Source organism: Panthera leo, chromosome B4 (genome assembly GCF_018350215.1).
Source record: "Panthera leo isolate Ple1 chromosome B4, P.leo_Ple1_pat1.1, whole genome shotgun sequence".
NCBI classification, from domain to species: Eukaryota; Metazoa; Chordata; class Mammalia; order Carnivora; family Felidae; genus Panthera; species Panthera leo.
The window spans coordinates 123,352,134-123,374,073 of NC_056685.1; the positions used below are offsets into that span (position 1 = coordinate 123,352,134).

At 43.9% G+C, this 21,940-nt stretch overlaps 1 protein-coding gene across 1 annotated transcript in view; it reads right to left on the bottom strand.

Annotated features, from left to right (window-relative positions):
• LOC122225013 (putative tetratricopeptide repeat protein 41) overlaps nucleotides 1–21,940 on the bottom strand; it is an 81,745-nt gene that overhangs the window by 5,951 nt on the left and 53,854 nt on the right. The window contains 7 exon segments of the mRNA XM_042947557.1: nucleotides 2,916–2,969; nucleotides 2,972–3,048; nucleotides 8,049–8,173; nucleotides 8,175–8,202; nucleotides 8,961–9,108; nucleotides 15,631–15,802; nucleotides 18,968–19,107. Of these exon segments, the coding sequence (XP_042803491.1) occupies nucleotides 2,916–2,969; nucleotides 2,972–3,048; nucleotides 8,049–8,173; nucleotides 8,175–8,202; nucleotides 8,961–9,108; nucleotides 15,631–15,802; nucleotides 18,968–19,107 (744 nt within the window).

A 21,940-nucleotide genomic window follows, 5' to 3' on the forward strand; every position in this document is an offset into this window, starting at 1 on the left:
ATCTCAGCTCGGGTCTTGATCTCAGTGTCGTGAGTTTAAGCCCTGAATTCAGCTCCACACTGGGTATGGTGTCTACTTTAAAAAATGAAGTGAGAATTGTTTTCTATGAAAAACAGGCTGAACGCTTTGGAATTCTTTCAAATTCCAGGGCAAGACAGCCATAAAGGGTGGAGGGAAGAAAGAGATAGCAACCTAGAAGGATCTTACACAAACCACGACAATTGTCCAAGTTCTCACCCTACAGAAACTAAAACTGGAAATTGTGGGTGATACATTTTGAGAAAGGTGATGGCTAATTCTAATCAGAGGACCCACTCTAAAAAAAAAAAAAAAAAAAGTCTTGATTCTAAATTTAAGAGTTTGAGGAAATAACTATTTATATGTCGAAGTTAAAATTGAAATGCATAGGATGCCTGAGTGGCTCAGTCAGTTGAGCATCCGACTCGATTTCAGCTCAGGTCATGATCCCAGGGTCATGAGATTGAGCCCCAAGTCAGGCTCCATGCTGAGCATTCTCTCTGTCTCTCTTTCTTCCACCCCCACATATGCGCGCTCTCTCTCTCTCTCAAGCAAAGAATAAAATAAAATTGAAAGGCAGTTTGTCTATGTCACTTACCTGATCTTTTGGATTAAGAGACCTAGTGCTATAGAGGACCACAGCTGAGCTGAGCATTGAAAACTCCTCTGAGGAGAGAGGACTGATTCACCGTATGAAAAGTCACCCACTAGAGCTTTTGTTTAACTTCTTCCTTCTAAATTTGACAGAGATGGTTGGCATTTCTTTTTTAAAAGAATCCCAGGGAGAGGGAAATAATGTGAACTTCATCTATCATACTTCTTCCAAAATAAACAATTCAGTACAGAACATTCAGCTTGATATTATGGGATATGAAAAGCCACACTCCCACTGAAATTATTTCTCAATAGGCGGATTTAAAACACTTATCAGAGGAGCACCTGGGTGGCTCAGTCTGTTGAGCATCCGACTCTTGATCTCGGCTCAGGTCTTGCTCTCGGCTCAGGTCTTGATCTCACGGTTCATGGCATAGAGCCCCGCCTTGGGCTCTGCACTGACAGCATGGAGCCTGCTTGGGATTCTCTCTCTCCACCCCCTCTGCCCCTGCCCCACTTGTGCACATACGAGCTCTCTCATAAATACATAAATAAAAACACTTATCAGAGAAGGAGAACAGTAATACGGTTCTGTGTCAGAGGTAGCCTGGAATATAAATCACAAAAATCCTCTTTTCATAGTCAGGATTCCTACTAAAATCTCCAGAATTAACAGTTTTATCAGGTTAAGATTTGTCTTGAAACTGGATTGAAATTGAGAGGAGACAAGCTGTACAGGATATATTACACAGAAACACTTCATTTTTGAATAAGTGTCTCACAAAACCATGACCAGAAGAGGAAACAAAATGTAGAATTTATTGCCCCACAGACTGTCACCTCAGATTCTCCGATTGATCAAACTCAGTTCAGGCTCTTCTCAGCTCTTTTTCAACCAGGCCTCACTTTGGGCTTCTGTGTTCATCTCTGCGTTGTCCTGTTTTAGCAAGAATCCTCCTAAGTCAGTTTAGCCATCCTCAGTGTCTGATCACCCTGGACATCAGGTTCCTCAGTCCCCATCACAGCCCAGGTGAGGCCTGCCTTCAGCAAGAACCCTGTTAGGTTCATTGAGCCCGAATTCCTTACATCGGACGTTTCCTCTCGGTGAATTTTCTATCCATTGACTCCCTCCCTACTCCTTGGCTATAAATTCTCACTTGCCCATGCTGTATTCAGAATTGAGTGTACTTTTGTACTGAGGCCTCTTTCCCCTATTGCAACAGTCCTAAATAAAATGTTCTTACTGCTTTAAGGTGCAGCAAATACTTGTTGAATGAATGAATGAATGAATGAATGATAATAACACAAGTAATTAACATTTAAAATGCCCTTAATGGGGCTCTTGGGTGGCTCAGTTGGTTAAGCATCTGACTCTTAATTTTGGCTCAGGTCATGATCTCACAGTTCAGGAGTTTGAGACCCACATCAGGCTCTGTGGTGATAGTATGGAGCCTGCTTGGGATTCTCTCTCTCTCTCTCTCTCTCTCTCTCTCTCTGCCCCTCCTCCACTCATGTGCACACATGAGTGCGTGCTCTCTCTCTAAAAATAAATAAATAAAGGTAAAAAAGTTAAAAAACATTCAATCAAAGGTAGGCCCATGTGAAAAGCCATTTGTGATTTTCAGTCACGTGTTACTCCAGGGTCACAGGAATAAGTATGAAGAGGCTATTCCTATACAAACAGTGTCTTACAACAGAATGGGCAGGAAGGGAAGCCACGCTGACAAGACAGGGTCTAGCCGGGCACGGCGTCCCACCCACAAGAGATTGAGAGACGGATGGAAAGACTTCTAGAAGATGGAAGGACTTCTTTCCATTATGGACTGAGTGTGTCCTCCTCCCAAATTCTTTTGCTGAACTCCTAACCCCCAACAGGATGGCATTCAGAGATGAGGCCATTGGGAGGTGAGTGGGTCATGAGGGCAACCCCCTCATGAATGGGATCGGTGTCCTCATAAAAGGGGTGTCCGTCCTCCCACCATGTGAGGACACAGTGAGAAAACAGCTGTCTATGAACCAGGAAGCAGGCTCTCTCACGAGTCTATTGCCACCTGATCTTGGACTTCCCAGCGTTCAGAACTGTGAAAAACAGGTATCTGTTGTCTAGGCCTCCCTGTCTGTGGTATTCTGTTACAGCAGCCCAGACAGACTAAGACGCTTTCCTGATAAGACAAGGTAAACAAGACGCTTACATAGTCAACAGGAGTTACCTGCTTCAAAATGAAGGCATTTTTAAAATAAGCCAAGTATGCAGGTCAAAGGGAAAAGTCACCCTCTTCTAATAGAAATATGTCAGCAATTACCTAATTTACACAAGGTGTCACTTAGGCTAATGCTCAGCTGCTTTCTGACGATGAGGAATTGGTGAAAGTCCCTGCATTTTCCTTTATTCGTATCACTTGTTTATAATATTCAATTGCTTGCTTCCTTTGACATCTAGAAAAGAGAAATTTAATTAAAGTTTTGCATTCATTCATTCATTCATTCATTCAACAAACATTCAGGGCTGGGGCTCAAAGATGAGTAAAACTGGGGCGCCTGGGTGGCTCAGTCGGTTAAGTGGCCGACTTCAGCTCAGGTCATGAGCTCGCGGTCCGTGAGTTCGAGCCCCGCATCGGGCTCTGTGCTGACAGCTCAGAGCCTGGAGCCTGTTTCAGATTCTGTGTCTCCCTCTCTCTGACCCTCCCCCGTTCATGCTCTGTCTCTCTCTGTCTCAAAAATGAATAAACGTTAAAAAAAATTTAAAAAAAAAAAAAGATGAGTAAAACTAATCCGTGTCTCAGAGAACTTCCCAAGGGAGGAGCAGAGCCTGAAGAGTGAAACAAAGGACCAGCCACTCATGAAGGGCACTAAGTGCAAACCTAAGGGTTCGGGGCTTTCGTGGTGCAAAATCTCCATTAAGAGTATGATGTGATCTAACATGCATTGTAGAAAATTCCCCTGGATGGACAATGTGGAGGAGAGACTGCAGCAGGTAAGGCTACAGTCAGGGAGGCCAGTTACTCCAAAGGAAGAATGAGGGTCTGAGGTGATGCAGTGACCCCCAGACGAAAAAGGAGATCCGCTGAACCTGGGCATTACAGTGAATGTTGTGGCCCTGGTGCTGGGATCATTGGGGCATCGCCCAGTAGAGTGACGTGGTTAGAACCTGAGCTCTCAAGTTAGACAGGCCTGGTAGTAACATGGCGGTTAGTTAGGCATACAGCTCTGCAATCAGACTGCCTGGGTGGTAATCCTGGCTCGACCACTTAAAGCTGGGCAAGCATCCTAATCTTCTGAACCTCAGCTTTCTCATCTTCAAAATGAGCTCAACAGAATTGTTTTGAGGATTTGACAAGAAAACGCATGCAAAGCCTTTAGTATAGTGACTGATCATAAATACGATCAAGATGACCCCATGGTGTCTGCACTGGGTGAAACAGAAGACGCGTTTTGTCAGGAAGAGAGGGTGGACGTGTTCAGTCTTGAGAATGTGGACTCGAAAATGCCCAAATACTTTGGAATACTCAAGTGGAGACACCCAATAGATGATAGGTCTAAGAGGAACATGACGGCAGGCAGCCAGCACCTTATGGCTGAAGCTCTAGGCACAGGTGAGGTTGGGGGGCTAAAATTGAGACCAGCGTCCAAGCACAGCGTCCATGAACTGAACCCAAGGGAGCACCATCATTTGAACAAGAGTCAGTGAGAGAAAGAGGAAACCCACAAAAGAACTGAGAAGGGATCATCAGAGAAGAGATCCAGGAGGGAGGGGATCTCAGGCACCAGAAGAGAGTTGTTTCCGGAAGGGAGTCATCAGCACAGTCCTTACCTCAGCATGAGAAGGCCAACAAGATCAAAAAGTACAAAGGGACACATGTAACATGTTCCTGATGACATTCACTGGAGTAGAGAAAATGGAGCTGGATGGAGGTAGATGTTCAAAGACAGTGAATGGGAAGTCAGGAAGAAACTTGACCTTGAAAAGGTGACTGATGAAAGGGTAGCTGCTGATGAGTGGATACAAAGTCAAGAAAGAGTAGATGACATTTATTTTACTGAGAACATTTACTGTTCCTCTTAAGACAGCTTATTCACTCTTCTCTGTCCTGTTGCTTTTAATTTAACCTCCTTTTTCCAGCCCTCCCCACCCCCATGCTGCAAGGCCCTCAGGATCCCACGGATCATTTCTGTAGTGCATGAGCGCTGTCTCGAGGGCACCTGGCCACCGGGACAAAGGATCTACACATGTGTGAGAGGTGAGGCGAGTCGCACAGCAAAATATCTCCTGGCCTTAACTAATGCTAAGAAAGATGTAGTCACCTAAGGACAACCTTCCACAAGGAAAAAGGCTTCCTGTTATTCCAGAAGGTTGATCGCTGCTAATGAGACCTGGGCAAAAGGCATCTGAGTATGGTCAGGCTGTCTGCCGCAGAGGCCCCCCCTGTGGAACGGACTAGCAATATTAAGCGTCTGTGATTCACACCCCACCCGCTGTGGACTTGTGATGGGGCAGCCCCAGGCAGCACGGATGACTCAGTCAGTATGCTAGTGTTTAGATTTTTCTTTTGCGAGGCATTGGTTTCACTGTCAAGCTGTTTGCTTCTCTAAAGAAAGGCCTGTCTCTGTTCACAGGTGCGGGTCTTAAGGGGAACGAAAGGAGGCTTATCTGGTATCCGGCACCTAAACAATTACCTGATGCGGAGCAAAATAACAATACTAAGAACCCCATTTAATGAGCCCTTTTGGAATGTGCCAGGCTTTCCGCTAAGCACTTCACAGACGGGATCTCTTCGTCCTCACAGTCACCCTGTGAGGAAGACACTATCCTCACTCTCATTTTACCAACGAGGAAATGAATGGGACAGCACCTGTAAAGTTAACCCTAACTACGTGCTCATTTGGGCTACGCTTTTGAAGGTGAATACTCCAAGAAAGACTAAGTGCCCATTGGCAACCTCTCATCCCTCCTGGGAGCAAAAGTGGGAAGAGGTTGCCTGTCTGGGGAGAGGTAAGACGGAGAACAGAGAGCAGAGGGACAGAAACTACGAAAACTCCACAACTTTGTAATATAACCTAGAGCATCTCCAGCCTTCCGGTTGGCTGACTCGGCTCTGAGAGGGTGTGAGCCAGAGCCAAAGGAAGGGTGGGGTGTATCAGCGTCTGGACTCACAAAGAACTTTCTCTCACACCCATCTGGTGAGAGAAGTGGTAGATGCTAACGCTGATTCCACCCATAGGATGACACCTATACCCCTCTCCCAAACACAGGAACTGACAAAGAATCTCTCCTTGACCAAACACCGCTCACGGCCTTCTCACTCTTTCTCAAACAGGCCTTAACTTTTAGATGTCTGTGTTCATTTCTGCACCGTCCAATTTTAGCAAGAATCCTGATAAGTCCGTTTAAAGAGGACTCCCCGCCCCCTGATGTCTGATCACTGTCAAAACCGGGTTCCTCATTCCCCGTCATACCCCAGGTGAGGTCTGATCATGCCGGCCTGCTTTCAGCAAGCATCCTGTTAGGTCGGGGGCACCTGGGTGGCTCAGTCGGTTGAGCGTCTGACTTCAGCTCAGGTCATGATCTCACGGTTCGTGAGTTCAAGCCCCACAGGGCTCATTGCTGTCAGTGCACAGCCTGCTTGGGATCCTCTGTCCCCCTCTCTCTCTCTGCCCCTCCCCCACTTGTGCTCTCTCTCAAATATAAATAAACATTAAAAAAATTTAAGAAAACATTAAAAAAAAAAAAAAGAATCCCCTTAGGTCCATTGAGCTTGAATCCTCCTCACCCCCGATGTTTCTTCTCAGCAATTTTCCGTCCACCGATCCCCCCCACACACAAATTCTCTTTGTATTGGGGGTTGTGTCCAATCTCTCCCCCTGCAAAACCTCACTGCAGTACCTGGAAAAAAGTTCACCTTATCTTTCTTTAACAAGTGTTACTGAGACAGGAAAAGCAAAGGGACTCCATGAGAGAAAAAGTTGTTTTTTTTCTTCTTTTCTGGCTTTTATTCTTGCTAGGACCTGCACTCCTACCCACTCTACACATGCCTCAGAAGGCAAAGAGCATATGTCCTCCTTGCCAGGGACAAGGAATTAATGATTTCTCAGGAATAGATAACATCTAAGGATGGGCCGGGCGAGAATGACCAGAAGAAGCCATCACGGGTACTCCAGACCACCAGCACTAGACATCTCCACGCCAAGGACCCCTGGCTCCAAGAACTAACACCTGGGCCCTCATCTTTGATCTAGCTGGTTCCTGGATGCCTGAGGGGACATGTACGCCAGACCGCCATCCTCAGTAAAAACTCCCAGACCCCAAGCAAAAATGAGACTCGCGCTCTTTTCCTTTCTGAGTCTCCTGGACACCCCATCTATCTGTCTGTCTGTCTGTCTGTCTCTCTCTCTCTCTATATATATATATATATACATATATATACATATATATATATTTTTTTTTTTTTTTCAGTAAACTCTGCTTTCACCTCCTGCTGGCTCACGTTTGATTTCCATCCTGCCTGAAGCCAAGGACCCCTTAGCTGGTCTCACAGCACCCCGCTCTGGGTCCCTGGGCCAGGCCTGCCCTACATCATTATGAACAGTTTTTTCTCTAACAGCCTTAACATTGCCTTGTGTGGAGAGCAGAAGGAAAGCCCCAAGCGTCACAGGAGAGGAAGGGGACTTCCCAAGCGAGGAGAGGAGAAGGAAAACACAGGGGGAAAGCCTGGGTCTTCCAGGAGGAGACCCATGGGGTGTGGCCCCACAGACAATGGAGCTGAGACCTGCACAGAGTCAGGATATAAATACAGTTAACCCTTGAACCACGCTGGGGGGGGGGGGGGGGGTGGAGAGGGACACCAACCCCTGTGCAACTGAAAATGTGCATATCTTTTGACTCCCCAAAACTTTAATAGTGTACCGTTGACTGTGTTACTGATAACATAAGCAGTCAATTAGTACAGACTTGTATATCATACGTATTGTATATACTGTACTCTTACAACGAAATAAGCTAGGGAAAAGAAAATGTTATGAGGAAAATCATAAGGAAGAAAAAATGCATTTACAGTCCTGTACCGTATTTATTTTTTTTAAATCCATATATAAGTGGATCCACACAGTTCACACCTGTGCGGTTTAAGGGTCGGCTGTACATCTTCCTCACAAGGCCTGGGAGTGATTCAGGGAAACACAACAACATCACACCCCTTTGTATTTTTCCTACTGCAAAAACTTCTACACAATTCGTGGGTCAAGAGGTCCTTTCAAATACATTACAGTCAGTGTCCTGACAGACAGGGACAGAACTCTCAGGTTTCTGAACAAGGCTGCAGTCAAAGAAGTGAGGCACCCTCGGTGGGTCAACCCCAGACCTCCCAGCCACTGGTATTTTGGTGGGGGGCGGGAGGGGGGAGGAGAAGACACGCTACTTAGAACATTTGATATAAATTTACCTTTCACTCTCTTCCGGTAGAAAAGATAGTAAATCTGCTAAAAATTCCATAATTTCTCCAACTAGGATATTTTTCTCACCAAACAAACTTCTCCTGATATTTAAGCATTCTTGAAGTCTCATTTTTTGCAAGAGACGTGTCTCCAGCAGCAAATCTGAGAATAAAATGCATGTGTGTCTTTACTGGGTAAGGTATTATTGGCTACTTCATTGTACTATCAAAGGTAATTCTTACAAACATCTTTAATTTTATACAGAAAGAAACAGAACAGCAGAGCAGTTTCTAATATAGAGATTCAAGACCTTCACAGTGACTTATAAGGAGATAAGTGAATATCTTATAAGAAACTAGACACTATTCTCAACCCGATCACTATTGACACTTGGGCTAGGTACTATGTTGTGGGGCTGTCTTGTGTATTGTATAATATGTAGCATCATCCTGGCCTCTACCCACTAGGTGTCAGTAAGAACCCCTCCAAATGCCTCCAGACATTACCAGAGGTGCCCCGAGGAGCAAAGTCACCCCTAGTTGAGAACCACAGAAGCAGAGGATAGAAATGCTAACATTCGGCATTTCTTCACCCAGTTAGATGGAAAATGGATTAACAAGTGTGGCTTAAGAATCTTAATCTTGGGGCACCTGGGTGGTTCAGTCGGTTAAGAGGCCGACTCTTAATTGCAGTTCAGGTCATGATCTCACGGTTCGTGAGTTCAAGCCACACATCGGGCTCTGTGCTGACAGCGTGGAGCCTGCTTCAGATCCTCTGTCCTCCTCTCTCTGCCCCTCCCCCACTCAGGCTACATTCTTTCTCTCAAAAACAAATAAATGTTAAAAAAAAAGAATATTAATCTTAACAATAAAAACTAGTACAGAAAACAATAATTTTTCAAGAAAAAAATTCGTGTTTACATCAGAACACCTTCGGTGTATTTCATGGTAGCCTGGTCACAGGGGTTGTTGTCCAAAAAGCTGGAAATTTCAGTAGCACATTCCAAAATATGATTTTCTTTTAAGTACTTTTCACTTGCTGACTTTACCAGGTTGTTCAGCACTCTGCCTGCAGAGAATACATTTTGGCAAAGAAGACGATGCTTAAGGTTTTTTTTTCTACAAAAGACTTAAGATGTCAATAGGCAGAGCATTTAACATCATTTCTTCATCACTGCCAATAGCCAGGATTTTCTTAATAAATCAATTCCTGGCCTACATTGCACAGGGCTTGGTTTTCATACAACGAATTTGTGTGTGCACAGCAATTACAAGGCTGAAGAGCTAAGACAACAGATTGGAACTGAATTCTGAGACCGTTTTGCAAATGAATAGATCAGAAATTAAGTAAGAATGTGGATCATCACTGTGGTAGCCAAGTCCTACAGAAGGCAGCCAGCACAGTCTTGCAATAATAATAAAATGATAAAGCTTACAACAAGAAGCACATGAATTAGCCCTATAAATCCAACTAAGAAATCATGAGCTATCCCTAGATACACACTGCCTTGGGGATGTACCTTCTGCAAAGGCCCAGCATCTTGCTCCTTTATTGAGAGTTATATATTCTGACACCAATACAGAGTCCTAAAATGCAGAAAGGATTTTCTAAGCCCTACTTTGTTAGGAAGAGAAAAAGCCCCAACAATGTTCCCAGAAGGCATTAGTCCAGCATTGGTGGCAGTAAAGAAAATCAGACTTAACTCCCTGTGCTATGGAATTCAGTTGTGATTATAGAAGATTACCATGAAACTGTCAAGAGGCATCTTTTCCGTCGTCAGTGGGACCACATTCACTGCCCCACCCCCACCTCACCCAGGGCCTCACGTCTTTCACTTGGGCATCAGGGAGGGATAGAGCCATGTACCCGATCTCCCAATGTCCCCTCTCACCCGCCATATAGTCCATTCTCCACACCGCAGCAAAAGTGGTCTCAAAACGGAAATCGGATGATGCCATCCCCAGCCTAACTCTCTGTAACGGCTTCCCCCTCACTGAGAATAAAATCCGAATGCTTGCCCAAGGCCCGATACATTTAGGGCCCAGCTGCCTCCTGCCCTTTGCTCAGGGAGGCTCTTCCCACGGCTAGCACAGGCCAAGCCCCTTCCCACCCCAGGGCTCTGCACATGCTGTCTCCTTTGCCAGGACCACATGTCTCAACTTAAATGCCCTCTTGACCCTTCAGAGGCAGACTCTCCCCCTGCTTAAGCTCTACCTGTGGCTCCTCTGTGTCTTCCATTGTATTTATTCCAACCTGCAATCATTGTGTGTTACCTGTCACCTCCATTAGAGGGCAGTGTTGGTGACTGTCCTGCTCACTGTACTGGGTTCAGCAAAGCCCTGGGTGCATCGCAGGTGCTCAGTACACAGTTCTTGAATGTATGAGCTCTGGCCAGGCTGGAATCCTTGCCCCTCTCCCTTTATCTGCTCTCTTGGGCCCTGAATCCCGGCCTGACTCTTGTCAGAAGCCTGGAGCTATAGTGGGTCCCCATCAAAGTTGCTGATAAGGACAATGATCTACCCTCAAGCATCTCTTTTCAGCGGGACCCCACCCCTCCTGCTGGTTTGACCTCCTTGGGGAAACACATTTGTCTACTCCATGCCAAGGTCTGCTCAATTCCTTGGAGCTCTGTACTTTTAACTGCCCAGCTGGCTTTGGAAGGCCAGTCCCAGAACCCACCTAAGTGCCCCTGGTTCCCCCCCTGGTGTCCTCTGCTCACCAAGGTCCTAGCATGCCTGTAACCAGTCCTGCCTGCATGAGGGTGCCTCAGAAGCTATACTCTGTATATCAAGGATTATAGCTTCATACACATCAATGCTAGAAGAGATTCTGTATAGTGAGGAGTTATTGCAGACAGACTTTAGGGTCAGACAGGCCTAGCTTGAACTCCCAGCTCCAAATCTGCTGGCTGTGGGAGCTGAAGTAGTTTAAATTATTCTATCTTTCTGACCTTCAGTTCCCTCATCTATAAAATGGGGGTAGCAATACATACCACATCAGGTATATTTGAAGATAAAAGATCATGAGCATAAAGTGTCATACATAACAAGCATTCAACACATGAGAACTATTACTATCAAAGTGGATTTATAGATGATATCTAGTGAGGAGAAGTGGCTTGCCCAAGGTGACCTTTGATCTTCTAGTCATGGTGGTAGATTGCAAAAACAGCCGTAACCCCCCATGCCAACTTGTACTGATTCCCCTTTGCACTGTCACTCTATGCCTCCTCCCATCAAGAGGTGGAGTCTCTCCCCCACTCACAATGGACAGATCATCTAATCAAAACATCAACAAGGAAACAATGGCTTTGAATGACACATTGGACCAGGTGGACTTAACAGATATATTTAGAACATTTCATCCTAAAGCAGCAGAATATACATTCTTCTCCAGTGCACATGGAATGTTCTCCAGAATAGACCATATACTTGGACACAATTTGGCCCTCAGCAAGTACAAAAAATCGAGATCATACCATGCATATTTTCAGACCACAACACTATGAAACTCAAAATCAACCACAAGAAAAAAATTGGAAAGGTAACAAATACTTGGAGACTGAAGAACATCCTACGAAAGAATGAATGGGCTAACCGAGCAGCTGAAGAGGAAATTAAGAAGTATATAGAAGTCAATGAAAATGATAACACCACAACCCAAAACCTCTGGGACGCAGCAAAGGCAGTCATAAGAGGAAAGTATATAGGAATCCAGGCCTTCCTAAAAAAGGAAGAAAGATCTCAGATACACAACCTAACCTTATGCCTTAAGGAGCTGGAAAAAGAACAGCAAATAAAACCCAAAACCAGCAGAAGACAGGAAATAATAAAGATTAGAGCAGAAATTAATGATATAGAAAACAAACAAACAAAACAAACAAACAAAAACCAGTAGAACAGATCAATGAAACCAGAAGCTGGTTCTTTGAAAGAATTAACAAAATTGATAAACCACTAGCCAGTTTGATCAGAAAGAAAAAGGAAAGGACCCAAATAAATAAAATCAATAATGAAAGAGGAGAGATCACAACCAACACAACAGAAATAAAAACAATAATAAGAGAATATTATGAGCAATTATATGCCAATAAAATGGGCAATCTGGAAGAAATGGACAAATTCCTAGAAACATATACACTAACAAAACTGAAACAGGAAGAAATAGAAAATTCGAACAGACCCATAACCAGTAAAGAAATCGAATTAGTAGTCAAAAATCTGCCAAAAAACAAGAGTCCAGGGCCAGATGGCTCTCCAGGGGAATTCTACCAAACACTTAAGGAAGAAGTAACACCTATTCTCTTGAAGCTGTTCCAAAAAATAGAAATGGAAGGAAAACTTCCAAACTCTTTCTATGAGGCCAGCATTACCTTGATTCTAAAACCAGACAGAGACCCCACCAAAGAGGAGAACAATAGACCAATTTCCCTGATGAACATGGATGCAAAAATCCTCAACAAGATATTAGCCAACCGGATCCAACAATACATTAATAAAATTATTCACCATGACCAAGTAGGATTTATACCTGGGATACAGGGCTGGTTCAATATCTGCAAAACAATTAACATGATTTATCACATCAATAAAAGAAAGGACAAGAACCATATGATCCTCTCAATAAATGCAGAGAAAGCATTTGACAAAATACAGCATCCTTTCTTGATAAAAACCCTCAAGAAAGTAGGGATAGAAGGATCATACCTCAAGATCATAAAAGCCATATATGAACAACCCAATGCTAACATCATCCTTAATGGGCCAGAAAAGACCCTGAATAGCCAAAGCAATTTTGAAAAAGAAAGCCAAAGCAGGAGGCATCTCAATCCCGGACTTCAAGCTGTATTACAAAGCTGTAATCATCAAGACAGTATGGTACTGGTACAAAAACAGACACTCAGATCAATGGAACAGAATAGAGAACCCAGAAATGGACCCACAAACATTAGTGGCCATCTAATCTTTGACAAAGCAGGAAAGAATATCCAATAGAATAAAGACAATCTCTTCAGCAAGTGGTGCTGGGAAAACTGGACAGTGACATGCAGAAGAATGAACCTGGACCACTTTCTTACACAATTCACAAAAATTCAAAATGGATGAAAGACCTCAATGTAAGACAGGAAGCCATCAAAATCCTCAAGGATAAAGCAGGAAAAAACCTCTTTGATCTTGCCCGCAGCAACTTCTTACTCAACACATCTCCAGAGGCAAGGGAAACAAAAGCAAAAATGAACTACTGGGACCTCATCAAAATAAAAAGCTTCTGCACAGTGAAGGAAACAATCAGCAAAACTAAAAGGCAACCAACAGAATGGGAGAAGATATTTGCAAACGATGTATCAGATAAAGGATTCGTATCCAAAATCTATAAAGAACTTATCAAACTCAACACCCAAAAAACATATAATCCAATGAAGAATGGGCAAACGACATGAATAGACACTTCTCCAAAGAATAAATTCAAATGGCCAACCAACACATGAAAAAATGCTCAACTTCACTCATCATCAGGGAAATACAAATCAAAACCACACTGAGATACCACCTGACCCCTGTCAGAATGGCTAACATTAACAACTCAGTCAACAACAGATGTTGGCAAGGATGCAGAGAAAGAGGATCTCTTTTGCATTGTTGGTGGGAATGCAAGCTGGTGCAGCCACTCTGGAAAACAGTATGGAGGTTCCTCAAAAAACTAAAAATAGAACTACACTGCGACCCAGAAATTGCACTACTAGGCATTTATCCAAGGGATACAGGTGTGCTGTTTCTTTTTTTTTTTTTTTTTTTTTTAATTTTTTTCTAACATTTATTTATCTTTGAGACAGAGACAGAGCATGAACAGGGAAGGGGCAGAGAGAGAGGGAGACACAGAATCTGAAACAGGCTCCAGGCTCTGAGCTGTCAGCACAGAGCCCGATGTGGGGCTCGAACTCATGGACCGTGAGATCATGACCTGAGCCGAAGTCGGACGCTTAACCAACCAAGCCACCCAGGCGCCCCGCTGTTTCTAAGGGACATACGCACCCCCATGTTTATAGCAGCACTATCAACAATGGCCAAAGTATGGAAAGAGCCTGAATGTCCATCGATGGATGAATGGATAAAGAACATGTGGTATATATAGACAATGGGGTATTACTCAGCAATCCGAAAGAATGAAATCTTGCCACTTGCAACTACATGGATGGAACTGGAGGGTATTATGCTAATATCAGTCAGAGAAAGACAAATATCATATGACTTCAGTCATATGAGGACTTTAAGAGACAAAACAGATGAACATAGGGGAAGGGAAGCAAAAATAATATAAAAACAGGGAGGGGGACAAAACAGAAGAGACTCATAAATATGGAGAACAAACAGAGGGTTACTGGAGGGTGTGTGGGAGGGGGGGATGGGCTAAATGGGTAAGGGGCTTAAGGAATCTACTCCTGAAATCATTGTTGCACTATATGCTAACTAATTTGGATGTAAATTTAAAAAAATAAAATAAAATATAAATAAATAAAATTAAAGAAAGAGGTGGAGTCTCTCTCCACCTTTGAGAGAAGGCTGGTGACTCACTTTGACCAATCGAATGCTGCTGAAGGGGCTCTGTGCCAGTTCTAAGCCTAGGTTAGTGCCTGGGCACAGGCTTCTGCTCCCCTCCTTTTGGAATCCTGTGAGCCACCAAGTGAACGGGCCCTCGCTATCCTCCTGCAGGATGAGGAACCCATGGTCCAGCCACCCCGTCATCTGAGGAGACAACCATCAGACATCTACATGAAGCCGTGGTAGACCAGGCAGCCATGTTGGCCCTGCCTGCTGATCTCAGACACTCGCGTGAGCCCAGCGCTCATCTGCCGAGCCCACCCCACACCTGTGGAAGGCCCCCAGCCAACCCACAGACGATGGACAATGGTAAATGGCCATTGTTGGAATGGCTGAGCTTTGGGGTGGTTTGTTATACAACAAAAGCTAATGAATGCAGCCATTTCAATATGGCACAAGTCTAGAATCCTTCAGCTTAGTCTGACTGTAAATCAGTGGGTCGAAAATGCTTAATATCTTCATTCACTAAACATTCTTTGTCTCTGCTCTATTAGCGGTACCACAGCAGCCTCGGGCATCAAATGCTGGAGAATAAAGCAACGGCTCCCTTGAGGACCTAACTATATGCCAGGCACCATTCTGCATGTCTCATGGTCTCTTACGAACACCTCTAGTCTCACAACAACGTGCAATCGACACTCTTTTTATCCGTCCCTTATAAATATGAAAAAGGTGCCCCAGAAAGGTTGAGTCATGCGTCTAAGGGCAGAGAGCCAGTAAGTGGAGAGGTGAGATTCAAACCCAGAAAGGCAGGCTTCAGAGTCCTCTGAACGGCCCCCTTCCTGAGGCACAACACAACGGCCTTCAACATGCCCTAAGGCTGCTCTGTCAGAAGAGGAGGGTTAATGGTCAACCCTCACCTGCCCGCCAAAATACTCAAGTGCACAAAAGCACATACACCCACTCCCCTTTCTTGGTGGGTGGGAATAGCCCAGAGTCGATCTACCTCTGAAACCCATCGGGTTATTCTCTCTGCACGTGTCCGCCATACCTTTTTGCTTCACTAAGTCCTGGCCGTCTTTCACGTCGCTGGGGGAAATATCCATCAGGTTCGACCATGCTCTCTGGAAACACTGGAACCCCTCCTGAGTCATCCCTACTTCAAGATAGAGTTCTCCAGTAGCATTCTGTACTTTGGGAAGCATCTCTGTCAGGGGCTGAGTCTGCACAAAATGAAAAGGACACCAGTCCTGAGGGAACTCCGCATGAGATTGGGCACCACTGACATTTGGGGCAGGCTAACTCCGAGTTGTGCGTGTGTGTGGAGTGGAGTGAGGGGGTGTCCTATGCACGTGGGGTGCATAGCAGTGCTCCTGGCTTCTCCCCACTAGATGCCGGTAGCAACCCTGCCCTCCGCAAGCTGTGACAACCAAAAATCTCTCTGGCGTTGCCGTATACTCCCATGGGGACAAAACTGCCTCCCCATTGAAAACCATGCATTCAAGTTTTTCAATAACTTCAGCAGAAGTAGCGAGGACAGTGATAGAAGTACAGAATGAGAACACGTCACAAATAATGAGAACCTCCCCCTTCTAGAAGGGTGGGCACCTACTTCAAAGACGTCGTCGTCACCAAAGTAGTTTCAGAACGTCTCTTTTGGAAGTACCCTCAGAGCCTGAAGAAAATCCTTTCAATAATCTCCACGGTGGCTAGTCCCCAGAACTCTACCAAAATTATTTTGAGAGCGGAATCCTAAGATTGATGCCTCCCAAAGGAGTTCTCTGAAGAGGGAAATGCCCTTCGAAGGTCTAAGCTCTGACACGCCTCCTGCGAAGCTGCCTTGTCAGTTCACAGCCATGTATTTTACAGATGATGCTTCATCACCGTTGGGGACGTTGGCAGGGACTTCCAGCCAGACACGGAGCTCTGTGCGGGCAGAGACTGCGCCCGCCTCGCTCACCGCTCTCGTCCCAACTCCTGGCACAGTGCTCAGGCGAGGCTGGGCCCTCGGTGAGTAGATGAATGAGTGAATGACTAAGTGAATGACTGCAACCAGGCCTTCAGTGATTACCTCATAAGATAGCTGGTGCTCTCCAGAGAGACACCTGTCAGTGATGAACATCTGGATCTCATGGGGGAAAAAAAATCGGGGGTGCAGGGGGAAAGTCCAGTCATAAGAAGACAGCAGAGAATCACTGGACTCCAGTCCCTGAAAGACCAAGGAGTGGCCAAAATTGTGTAAATCAAGCTCTCTCATTATTTCTAACCTAGGCCTCCGTTACTTTATAACCCATAGACAGCACTCACAAAACAGCTACTATGTGCCATACATTGTGTGCAGTGGGTTGTACACTTTCTTACTTGACCCTGTTAACAACCCCTTGAGGTCAAAATTCTTGCCAAGGTCACACAACAGTAAGTGCCAAAGCACTTTAAATTTGGGTCAGCCCGAAAACCTCACATGCTCTATTTACTACCCTGTGCTGCCTTCTAAGGACATGAAGTTATTTGCAAATTCAGACTGACTCACTGATTCATTTATGAGGCACCCGTAGGTTGTAATACGCCACGGAGGACACAAAACTGGTAAATAAGCATGGTCTCCACCATAGAGATACTTATAGTGGTAGGTCTTCTTAATCTCTTTAGATAGAATTCCTTCCAGGGCACCTGGGTGGCTCAGTCAGTTAAGCATCCAACTTTGGCTCAGGTCATGATTTTGCACTCCGTGAGTTCAAGCCCCACATCAGGGGAGCCTGCTTTGGATTCTGTGTCTCCCTCTCTCTCTGCCCTTCCCCCACTCACACTCTGTCTTTCTCCCCCTCTCTCTCTCAAAAATAAATAAACATTTAAAAAAAATGTTTTAAAGAATTCCTTCTATAAAGATGTGTGTGATGGGGGCAGAGGCAGTGTTTTATCAAAACTTGAAGGTCTTTGTTTTAAAATAAAAACAGTTTTGTCTTCGGTTATACCACTCTTGGTCTACTGAAATCAGTAAAAATTTATAATTATTTTAAAGGGCAGTTAAATGTCATCATAAACATAGTTATGCATTATGAATAAAACTTTCAGTGTATTCAAGAAAGCCAAAAGTTAGTATTTCCAAAAAAATCAACATAGAGACAAGATAATCAACCTTCCCCAACATCTTTGTGAAAATTACAACCAATTAAAACCATAACCAAGACCTTAATCGGTCTGTTATTAGTTCATTTCAATCAATTATTCTTTTTTTTTTTTTTTTTTTTTGCTTTATCAACATTCCTCTTTTCCTCCCACAAACTGGCACCTATTGGTATATTCCTTCAAAAATGACTCCTATCTATTCACTTCTTGTCATCATTAATCTACAGTTTGGGGTATGGATTAAAGTTAGCTTCTTCTCTAATTGATGTAATTAATTTGTTATTTGTTATTTATTGTTAATTCCTCTCTTTGTGGACTAACTTACAAAGGAACAAAGGTAAGTGATGGCTGAAAATATCTAACACAAAAGGAATCACATCTGAATGATTTAAAGCAATTTCCCTCCAGATGGCCAACTGACTCATGAAAAAGTGCTTGACATCACTCATCATCAGGGAAATACAAATCAAAACCACACCGAGATACCACCTGACCCCTGTCAGAATGGCTAACATTAACAACTCAGGCAACAACAGATGTTGACGAGGATGCGGAGAAAGAGGATCTCTTTTGCATTGTTGGTGGCAATGCAAGCTGGTGCAGCCACTCTAGAAAACAGCATGGAGGTTCCTCAAAAAACTAAAAATAGAACTACCCTACAACCCAGCAATTGCACTACTAGGCATTTATCCAAGGGATACAGGGGTGCTGTTTCGAAGGGACACATGCACCCCCATGTTTATAGCAGCACTATTGACAATAGCCAAAGTATGGAAAGGGCCCAAATGTCCATCGATGGATGAATGGATAAAGAACATGTGGTATATATAGACAATGGGGTATTACTCGGCAATCCGAAAGAATGAAATCTTGCCATTTGCAACTGCATGGATGGAACTAGAGGGTATTATGCTAAGCGAAATTAGTCAGAGAAAGACAAATATCATATGACTTCACTCATATGAGGACTTTAAGAGACAAAACAGATGAACATAGGGGAAGGGAAATAAAAATAATATAAAAACAGGGAGGGGGACCAAACATAAGAGACTCTTAAATATGGAGAACAAACAGGGGGTTACTGGAGGGGTTGTGGGAGGGGGGATGGGCTAAATGGGTAAGGGGCACTAAGGAATCTACTCCTGAAATCATTGTTGCACTATAAGCTAACTAACTTGGATGTAAATTAAATAAATTATATGAAAAATTAAAAATTTTTAAATTAAAAAAAAATAAAAAAATAAAGCGGCTTCCCACTTTACCTGCACTAACATGTTCTCGACAGTCAAGAATAATCCTTCTGCTTCATTGATCTTGCCCATAAGCTTCAGAAATTTCACAATAAAGAACATTAATCGGCATTTATCCATGGTGGTAACCTCAAAAAGCCCGCATTCCAGCACTAGAATGGGAGGAAAGGTAAATAAACCTAAAGCATATTCAGAAAGGAACAAAGAGCATCCAATACTTAATCTTGACACAGGAGTTAAACACATTATCCACACTTCAGTATTTCTCTCTCAAGGGATTAGCTTTTTGCTTTTATGAATGTTTACATATATTACCAAGTATTTCAAACAATGACATAAACAACAACTCTAATGCTTTTAAATGATCTTTTGATATGTAAAATTTGAAAACCAGAGAGTCAAAGAGTATTTCTATAGTGCAGTCTATATAATGCTGCAATTTGAACTTGGGGGGCATTGTCAGGCAAGAATAAAAAGGTGTTTAAATTACTTACACAATTCTGCCCTCTGTTGTAACTATCTTGAATTACTGGCTTTGACAGAAAGAACAAAATGTTAAAAGGACCAAATAAGGAACATACTGTGTGTGTCTGTGTGTGTGTGTTTGTGTGTGTGTGTGTGTGTGTGTTATACCCTATTATATACAAATGAAAATACACAGAATTTCTTAACTTGAAGATTCAGTTAAATACATGGTACTACAAAGTCATCATTTTCAGAATTTTTCTTCCCAAACATCCCAGTATACGAACTTCTACATTTGACGACTGTTTCATTTCAAATTATTGCATCTAATCTGCTGGACAAAAATATATTCCTTGTTCTTCATCTGTTCCATCGCTCACGCTGTAGGCTACCCAGACAATGAATGCACTCCTGTTTTCCTTCTGCCAACTTCTCCAGGGATCACCATTTGTGCACAGTACAAACATTTATTGAACATCTACTATGTGTCAGACAATATCCCAGGCTCCCAACAAAAAGCATTGCAGCCCTCAGCACCACAGAGAGGCCAGGAGGCTTTGAACCAAAGCTCTCTCCAGAGTGACTCTCGTCCACAGTGGCCATCCAAGCAAACGGACCTAAGGTGGGTATGAGAACTGGTGGGTCAAGCCAAGTGACAAAGGAATCTAAGAACTGTAAGTAGCTGCTTAGAGCAGCTGAGAGTGGTCTGGACAAAGAGCTAAGGGATGGGCCCTTGCCCAGGGCCGGCTTGGTCTTGCAAATTCTATGAGGATTACCAGGTCCAGCCCACCTGTCAAGGGCTCAGGTGGGAATGGACTATGTTCATTCACTATGTTCCACACTCAATTCAACAATCTCAGTGCTCCAACAAATCTTCATTCATGAACCCTTCCTGCCACTGACCACATCCTCGTGTTCATTTACTTAGCACAAACATATAGTTGGGATAGATAAGAAAATAACTTTTCTCACTATAAAACTAGTATGTGTACATTATAGGAAAATTGAGAAATATAGAAAAGTACAAAGAAGAAATCACTCATAATTGCATCATTCAAAGATAATCTGCATTAACATATTGTTGTATGCACCTCTGATCTTTTGCATGTATCCAAACACATTTTTTTAATGTTTATTTTTGAGAGAGAGAGAGAGAGAGAGAGCACACGAACGGAGAGGGGCAGAGACAGGTGGGGGGACAGAGGCTCCAAAGAGGGCTCTGCACTGACAGCAGAGAGCCCGATATGAGGCTCAAACTCATGAACTTCGAGATCATGACCTGAGCTGAAGTTGGACACTTAACCGACTGAGCCACCCAGATGCTCCATACACATTTTTTAAAAACAAACTTGAGGGGCACCTGGGTGGCTCAGTTGGTTAAGCATCCGACTCTTGATTTCAGCTCAGGTCATATCTCACAGTTGTGGGATCAAACCCTGTTTCAGGTTCAGAGCAGATCTCAGAGCCTGCTTGGGATTCTCTCTCTCTCTCTCTCTCTCTCTCTCTCTGCCCCTCTATTGCTTGTGCTCTCTCTGTCTCTCAAAATAAATAAACTTATTTATAAACTCTCTCAAAAAAAAATAAACTTGAGATCATCCTATACATTATGTGGTTTTTTTTTAAGTTAATGGTCTCTTTATGGGGCGTGGGGCGGGGGGGGGGGGGGTGACTAACATTTACAGCTTGGAATGGGCGTAAAGTTTAACTGCCCGAATAGCAGTGTTGATGGTTGCACTGGAATCCACAGCCACAGCCTCCTCTGCTGGCTCCAAGCCATGGTTTCAGACAGGTTTAAAAATGGAGTATAAAGATGCCCCCCCGCCGCCCCGGTAAAGTTTTCTTTTTAAAATTTTGTGTGAATGGTGACAGCCCCACATCCATTTCGCTCTAGTAAAATGCGATCAACGTTACCATCACATGTGGCATGCCAGTGGGACGTGCGTCATCTTCAACATGGTTCTGGACACACCAAGTATAAGAAAGCCATCCTGCTAAGTGGGGCTACATCCAGACAGTTTATCCTTCATACAAATGAATATAAATTCAAACCATGAAAAGAACCATGAAAGAGATGGTGATATGAACTACGGGAGGTTTCTCCATAGAAATGACAATTGAGCTGAGAGTTTAAAAAAGAATAGAAGCTGTTGCAGCAAAATGAGGGAGGGAGGGTGTAAAAATTCTGGGCAGAGGAAGAGCACAATGCAAAGGCTCTAGGGCAGGAAAAAGCAAGGTGCTTAGGGGACTGAAGAGCAGAGAGAGCGAGCTGTTTGGTTCAGGATCAGGGTGGAGACATAGGAAGGGGCCATTCAGCAGCCACACCATGCCCGGTGCTGCTGCGGGTGCCAAGAACACAGCAGTGAATGCAAGAGGCAGAGTCCTCCTTTCGTGGAGCTTACATCCCAGCAGCTGGGAGGGTCAGAGAGGAGAAGGCAGCAGGGAGCAGAGACAGACAATAAAAAATAAATTAATTAATTTAAAAACAAAAAGGAAACTAGACAAAGTCAGGTAGCAGTAAAA